Source organism: Mus caroli, unplaced genomic scaffold, assembly GCF_978045245.1.
Source record: "Mus caroli unplaced genomic scaffold, Mus_caroli_1 scaffold_2, whole genome shotgun sequence".
Lineage (NCBI taxonomy): Eukaryota > Metazoa > Chordata > Mammalia > Rodentia > Muridae > Mus > Mus caroli.
The window spans coordinates 19,198,675-19,206,831 of NW_028227257.1; the positions used below are offsets into that span (position 1 = coordinate 19,198,675).

General features: G+C 53.5%; 1 protein-coding gene across 1 annotated transcript; it reads left to right on the forward strand.

The window, feature by feature from the left end:
* The first annotated feature begins 976 nt into the window (after positions 1 to 976).
* Mafb (MAF bZIP transcription factor B) lies at positions 977 to 4,329 on the forward strand. Its single transcript, XM_021149853.2, has one exon. The coding sequence runs from the start codon at positions 1,401 to 1,403 to the stop codon at positions 2,370 to 2,372; it is 972 nt and encodes a 323-aa protein (XP_021005512.1). The 5' UTR covers positions 977 to 1,400; the 3' UTR covers positions 2,373 to 4,329.
* Positions 4,330 to 8,157: the final 3,828 nt, after the last annotated feature.

The following is an 8,157-nucleotide window of genomic DNA, read 5'->3' on the forward strand; positions in this document are numbered from 1 at the left end:
TTACGCACCGTGGCCACTTGGGGTCGCACTTTATGCCTGTTTGAATCTCCCTGCAGCCGACAGAAGCTTGGATCAGCTTAATCCTTACAAAACGTTCAGACAAAAACAGGGCCGGGTTCCCCAGCATCCCAGAGCCACTGAGTGCACAGACCGGTGTTGGTCTCGGCTCCGAGCCTCGGAGTTGTAAGGTTTCCACATGACTGGCAAGTGAAAGGTATTCAGAGCCTTTGGGCCGACTCTTTTTGTTTGTTTATCTTCTTTGAGAGCGTTTTGGAGGTTGGGGGGGGGGGGGGCGAATGCACGGAGTGGCGAGACCACTGGAGCTCTGTCTTCTGAGCTCAATCACTGAACCGGCTAAGAGAGGAACAGCTTCTCTTGGCCCGAGGAACCTTCCTAGAGGTTAAGAGTTAGATCTGAACAGAACTCTTGGAGCCCCAACCCCGCCCTCCCCCACCGCATACATTAGCGCAGACAGAGCTACCGAAACACAGGCACGCACGACACACATTCACTCGGGCCCGCGGCGCCGAGGACACACGGAGCGTCGCCCACTGGGCGGGGGCCGCTTGGGAACAAAGGGCCAGGGAAGCGACATCCCGGGCGCTTATTCTGAGCCTACTTGGGGGTGACACGGGCCGAGGGTGGGAGTGTAAAGAGTATGTAGGGAGGCGTGAGTGCAGACAGGGGGGTGGGAACGGCGGCTTGGTCCAGAAGTGGGGCGCGCACTGAAGGCAAGCGTGCGGGAACCTCGACTCAGAGGGTGTGGGGGGTTGGGACCAGGCGGTCCGTCCCACTCGGCTCCAGCCCTCCTCCAGGCCTCAACGGCTTCGGGGCTCCTCCGGTCTCCAGTCAGCTGACGCGGGGGGCGGGGGAGCTGTCAGGCACGCCCCGCCCAGCGTCGCTGGGCCGCGGGGGCCGCGCAGCCATTGGCCAACACGCCGGGCCGCTTGGGCCCCCGCGCTCCAGTGACATCAGGAAGCGATAAAAGGCGGCGGCGGCGCCAGCTCCTGCACAGCTGCACCGCCGGGCTGCGAGCGGCTGCAAGCAAGAAAGCCCTAGAGCCAAAGAGCCGGAGAGCGAGCGGCGGGCGCTTGCCCCGCGCCTCCCCTCTGCCCCTGCGCGCACCTCGCCGGCTTCTCTACCCTGCCCCGGCTCGACCTGACTCGTTCCCGGCGCGCTTGCAGCCCCAAGCTCCGGGGCAGCTCAGGCAGCCTCGGGAGGACTCTCCGGCGCGCCGCCGCGTCCCCAGACAAAGGCTTGGCCGGCGGCCCCGGCCCGCTGCGCCCTCGGCTCCCCGCCTCCCCAGCTTGCCGCTCTTCGCCCCCGCGTTTGGCTCGGCGAGTCCCGGCCGGCCGCAAAGTTTCCCCCGCGGCAGCGGCGGCTGAGCCTCGCTTTTAGCGATGGCCGCGGAGCTGAGCATGGGGCAAGAGCTGCCCACCAGCCCGCTGGCCATGGAGTACGTCAACGACTTCGACCTTCTCAAGTTCGACGTGAAGAAGGAGCCACTGGGGCGCGCGGAGCGTCCCGGCCGGCCATGCACACGCCTGCAGCCTGCTGGCTCGGTGTCGTCCACCCCGCTCAGCACTCCGTGCAGCTCCGTGCCTTCTTCTCCCAGCTTCAGTCCGACTGAACCGAAGACCCATCTCGAGGACCTGTACTGGATGGCGAGCAACTACCAGCAGATGAACCCCGAGGCACTCAACCTGACGCCCGAGGACGCGGTGGAGGCGCTCATCGGTTCGCACCCAGTGCCCCAGCCGCTGCAGAGCTTCGATGGCTTCCGTAGTGCGCACCACCATCACCACCACCACCACCCTCATCCGCACCACGGGTACCCAGGAGCAGGTGTGACTCACGATGAGCTGGGCCCGCACGCTCACCCGCACCATCACCATCATCACCAAGCGTCGCCCCCGCCGTCCAGCGCTGCCAGTCCGGCGCAACAGCTACCCACTAGCCACCCGGGGCCGGGACCGCACGCAACAGCCGCGGCGACTGCTGCGGGCGGCAACGGTAGTGTGGAGGACCGCTTCTCTGATGACCAGCTGGTGTCCATGTCGGTGCGTGAGCTGAACCGCCACCTGCGGGGCTTCACCAAGGACGAGGTGATCCGCCTGAAGCAGAAGCGGCGGACCCTGAAGAACCGGGGCTACGCCCAGTCGTGCAGGTATAAACGCGTCCAGCAGAAACATCACCTGGAGAACGAGAAGACGCAGCTCATTCAGCAGGTGGAGCAGCTTAAGCAGGAGGTGTCCCGGCTGGCCCGCGAGAGAGACGCCTACAAGGTCAAGTGCGAGAAACTCGCCAACTCCGGCTTCAGGGAGGCGGGCTCCACCAGCGACAGCCCCTCCTCTCCTGAGTTCTTTCTGTGAGTCCTGGCGGGTCCGGCCCCCGCCCTTGCCCTGGCCCAGACTCCCTATTCTGCGCCCCTAGCCCTGGACTCCCTGTCCCTGCCATGGCCCCGGCCTTGACCTGTTTGACTTGAGCTAGAGGGAGGAAGGACGCGCGGGTCGCGGGAGTCGGGCGGGAGCACGGGCGGGCAGAGAACCTTCGCTAAGAAGAGGGCAGCGCAGGGCGGCGCAGCCTCTTAGACTTGGGCAGAGTTAGAGAGACTCGGGCGGGTGCGAGGTCCCGGAGTAACTTTTCTCCAAGCTGGAAGGCCGCGAGGCTTATTCCAAGGAGTCGCCAAGGCCGTCTGGACACTTCTGGCTCTGAGAACTTTGTGAGTGCCAGGGCCGCAGCTTTGCAGCCCAGGACTCAGTTCGTCCCAGGAAGAGCAGAGGAGAGGAGAGGGACTCTGGAGTCCCCGTGGGCGCGAGGCAAGGCTGAGCTAAGGAAGGAAAAACAGACAGATCTGTCTGTCCAGAGTACGGAGAACACTGGCTCTCAGCCGGAGACGCGGGCCTCAGTTAGGACTTTCGGCGCGCGAAGGAAAAAAAAAATCTCATCAGTTTTAATGCCTGCTCGATTATATAGAAAAATACGAAAATCTGCATTAAAAATATTAATCCTGCATGCTGGACATGTATGGTAATAATTTCTATTTTGTACCATTTTCTTGTTTAACTTTAGCATGTTGTTGATCATGAATCATAACCCCCTTGTTTCTTTGGGTGAGAAGGGATGCAGTTCCTAAACTCCTGCGGCTGCGAGCGAGCCAGCGAGCGAGCGAGCTAGCCAGAGTTTCAGTCGCCGGCCGGCTTGTAAATTACCCGCCCGGCCAAACCATCTTGAGAAGGTAGCAGCAAGCTGAGTCTTTGTTTGGGTTTATTATTACGGCATTTTTGTTTGTAAGTAAAAATAAAAGAAAGGAAAAAAAAAAACCACCAAGCCCAACTTTGTCTGGGGAATCCTTGGGATTTATCTCTTCACCCCCCTCTTCCTTCCCGCTTCAGTTTTGAGTTTTGTTGAGGGAAAGCTAAGGGAGAGACAGTTGCTGAGATCTACACCTTGCAGGAGTGTGTCCTTTATTATTGCTGGGTCTTGGGGCCAAATTGACACACACACCCACCCACCCACGACTGCTCCTCTACACACACACACACACACACACACACACACACACACACGAAGAAAAAAAGACAGGCTTTTCGTCCTAAGAAGTCAACCCAGGGCTGGTTTGGAATCCTCTAGAAGAGCTCTAATTGCAAGCTCCCTCCCCCCAGGGCTTAGGGTGAAAAGATTTCTTCCACTCCTTGCTACGTGTGATGATCTGAGCTCCCACTGAGCCAAACAGCCATTCTTAGAATGTACTAGAAACCCACACATTGGCAACTAACGCTGCAACTCTCAAGCGTGTTCTTTAGACCAGTGCATTACATGTTTCTCTGCTGTCCGAAGAGCAGGGAGACTTAATGGTGGTGTTCAACTCCCTTCCGTTGTTGTACAGTAGTTATAGGGGAGGTCTAGGTGTTTTTCTTTCCTGTTACTTTCATTTCTGCGGGTCAGTAAGAGGATTCAGTTGCACTGACAAAAAAAAAAAAATACCAAAATGAAAGCGTACTTTTTAAAAATTCCCACCTGAATTTGCTGGCGCTGCTGGCTGGATGCTTTTTTGTTTGTTTGTTTGTTTTGAGTTTGTATTAGTTGATACAATTTACAGTAAATAACAAGATTGTATGAACCGCATGGTGCTTGCAGTTTTAAATATTGTGGATATTCGTCCTGCATCGGAAACGAGCTTTGGTTTTTACTGATTCAACTGTGTTGAAATCAAACTTGCCGCAACGCAACAGAAATTGTTTTTAATTTCATGTAAAATAAGGGATCAATTTCAACCCCCTGCTTATGATATGAAAATATTAAAATCTAGTCTTATTGTAGTTTTAATTCAGACTGGTTTCTGTTTTTTGGTTATTAAAATGGTTTCCTATTTTGCTTATTAAAACCATGGAGATGGTGTTTATTTAGAGGACTCGGTGTCTGCATGACTTTAACTCTCTTGTTCCAAGAGTTGTACATCAAGTTTGGGACATTCTTTGGCAATGAATTCCAAACTCAGGGTGGGCAGATAACTCTCTCCAGGGTATGACTGTGTGTGCTATATGTGAACCTCAAATGTATTCTCTGTTTTCCACCCTAGGTTCAAACCCCAGTCAAGAGTCCATCTGTACGCTGAGAGGGTGCATATCTGAAAGGGACACTCTACAGCGCTTTTGCATTCTGGCTTGGAGATCAGGACTGGGCTGCTAGTTTGCCTGCTGCTGAGGTAGTGGCAGAGGCCAGGAACCAAGAGTTGCAACCTGGAACAAGGAAGCCAGGTCTTTTTTTGGAGCCCAGGGCCAGCTAAGCTGTAGCCTTTGCCTTCTTGCCTGGGTGTTGGGGCATTAGGAAGCTTAGAGTCAGGCTGCTGGCTCTGAACTGGGGTTTGCCCTTCTTTTCCCAAGATGGATGGAATCAGGTGATACCTGACAATAGATCTTGGGAAATAGGACCCTCTTGGTAGGAAGCCTGTACTTGGTTATTTCTTTCCAGGTTAGTGTGTTCAGGGTGCACGAGGCCATCAGCCCTAACAAACAAACAAACAAACAAACAAACAAACAAACGAAACAATGGGTACAGTTTGGATTTCAACATCTCCTCAGATTAGAGGCTGGAGGGCCTTGGGTGACTTAGCTTTACCAGTAGTTTGAAGATTTCTGATGATGATGTGGAAATGGCCCTAGACCTTTCCTCTGTTCCCCCACCCCTGTCCTTTGAAGGTCAGTACCTTGTAGTCCCACACTCCTGGCAGTCTCCTTGGAATCCTGTCTCTGATTTAAATGTCTTTAGGCTAATCTCTCTCTCTCTCTCTCTCTCTCTCTCTCTCTCTCTCTCTCTCTCTCTCTCTCTCTCTCTCTCTCTCTCTCTCTCTCTCTCTCTCTCTGCCAGTGGGGTAGAACACCTAGACCTTAGTAGAACTCTCCACTTTTGGCAATGCCCAGCTCTCTGTGGAGACTCCGTGAAGCCTCGTAGCTTCCATGTGGACTCTATTCTGCCTTCAAGTTTTTGGTGTCAGAGTTCCTAAAGTGGAATTTCAGCATCCAGAAGGGAAGGTGTTATAGAGCCAGTGCGGAAGGAGTAAGGGGCAGCTTGGAAAGGAGGGGGCAAGTGACACTTGGAACAGATTTTGACCTGGGTCTCTGGTGACTGGGTTTGTGATTGGCATCTGAGGAAGAAGTTTGGGGACAAAAACTAAAATAAAATAAAAGCCACCCAAATAAACAAAGAACAAAGCAAAATAACAGCAACCACAATACACATCTATAGTGCCTTGGTGGTGTGATTTCAGCTTGAAGTGAGTTTCCAAACTCAGTCTGTTTCCCCAGTGGAAACATGGCCAGGCAGGGAAGGTGTGGGTTTCCATTTGAGAATAGGTTGATAAGCCCGTATAGGCAGGTGTGATCCATTTGTATTTCCTATGCAAGTGCCACTCCAGGTACAGATGTGACTCCTTTAGGGAAAGAGGCCTCTGTCAAAGTTAGAGGGGGTATCTAAAGAGACTGCGCTGTGCAGGGCCCTGCATTGATAAGAGAGGATCAAGCTCTGGTGGCAGAGACCTTAACTCTGGTGGTCTAATTCTGTCTAGAACCATTTGAAACAGACTGGCGTTGTCCACTTCTGCCATTACCTAGATTTTAGGAAAGGTTGCAAATTCTAAAGCATTATCTTTGCGTGGAGTACGGAGCCGCTTAGACACACCCAGTGTGGTCACTATTACTGTACATTCAGAAAGGACACAGAGTGCCAGCAGTTTATAGAGTGACCAGTTGCGTTTTGGAGATGACAGTCTCAAGTCACAGCCCTAGTGAGATGTTGACACACCAAGACAGGGGCACTCATGTCCCCCACTCTCATTGATGGCATTAATTCGCCCCTGGCGGGGCACATACAGGGAAAAGCTGGGTAGAGAGATAGCTTTTCCGGAGAAGGCCAGAGTTTGTGCAGCGTATACTTCCTATAGTAGGCAGGCTCTCTACTCACAGCCCACGATTCCGGACCCGCCAGTATGCCACAAACCCGGGAAAGGGGAACTGGATACTCTCAGGACTTCCGCGGTGCCCCGGCGGCGGTACTCGGCAAGCTTCATCCTTCTTTTAGATTTCCCTCTCTTCCTACTGCTCAAGGGCAGCTCAAGATCCACCTCTCTCCCTAGGAAGAAAAATTCTCCCCGCACCAAAATCTTCCAAGTTTCCACTGATCCTATGTAGACAAGCCGGCGTCTGCTGACCAGAGACTCACCCGGAGACAGAAACGCACAGACCCCGACACTGGGAAGCACTCAGTAGGCACTCGTGGGCTCTGAGAATTGGGCTCCATCCTGATTCACCGTCTGTGCTGTGGGCAGCCGCAGCCCCTAGAGCCGACTTGACTTGGTCGGCTTTCTGTGTGGGGGGAAATCTCACCAGCCTGAGAGACCTGGGACAGTCTCCGCTGTCACACGTCCTTCAGCTCGGCAGGGAAGGTGGTTAGGTGCCAAAAGTTCAAGCCAGTTTAAGCAACTTTCTCTGTCTCTGTTTCTCTCTCCGAGTATGTTTCTGTCTCCTTTCCCTCTCTCCCTCTCCTTATTTCTCTCTATCTGTCCCTATTTTCCATTTCTGTAGCCTTCTCTTTTTAATCTTCTCTCTTGTTTACTCCCCTGCCCTTTATCCCAGGACTGCGGGAAAGGCTACCCAGAGATGTCTAGAGCCAGGCAGGAGAAACAGGGGATGGAGCGGCTGGTCCGTAGTCTTGGAGTTATCACATTGATTTTCACCTGCGCTGCTGCGAAGGGTCTGGGCTTCACCCTGCACACTCCCGGGTTTCATTCCACGGTGTCCCTCACTGTGGTTGACTGGGCACTGCAGGCTGTCACACAGGCTAGCCAGGGGTTGTTGAAATCTTAGTGAAAGTGAGCTCTGGGGAGGCTGAAGCTGGTCTCAGATGCGGGTCCCTCTTGCAGTAACAGTAAGTCATTGTCACTTCTCTCTGCACTACCCCCTGTCTTGACAGTCAGAGGTTTCCATTTCCCTTTTATGCTTTTATTCCCTTTTTAGGGGCCTTCTGTACCAAAACTCATTGTGGAAGTTGTCAAGATCCACACCGTGTAGGTCTCTAAGTTGACCACTTTGTGACCTAAGGGCTCTGCTTCCATCAAGACACCAAGGCCCTACTCAGTCACTCTCCCACACCCAATCTTCAGCCCCTTCCTTGTGGAAGGAGCCAGGAACCAGTAAGTTAGTGTTTGGAGATTCCCTTGTAGGTTTTCAGATGCAAAACTCCATTGTCTTCTGGGCCCTTCAATTTCCCAGTAGGGGTACTGTGAACCCGATTTTTTAGCTGTTACCCTTCCACACCACCTGCATTCAGAAGGCTTGGCTGCTCAGCAAGGAGAGAGTGGCTTTGGCGGTTAGATTTATAATGTAAGGAAATCTTCTCCTCTGACCAAAATAAACATTTTTCCATCGAATATCCCAGTAGGCAGAATTTCTCTAGCCCCTCAAAGGAGTCAGTTCCACTGGAATAGCTGCTCTGAGCTGGCGCCCAGCACAGCATCCTGGGAAAGACATCCCTCATAGAGTGAAGGGAAGGTCCTGAGGTTTGGGGTATACCTGAGTATCATCAGGAGCGGCTGCCACCACGGGGCTTGCCTTTGAAGGATGGGGCTTTCCTGACTCAGAAGATGGGGTCTTTCTTTTG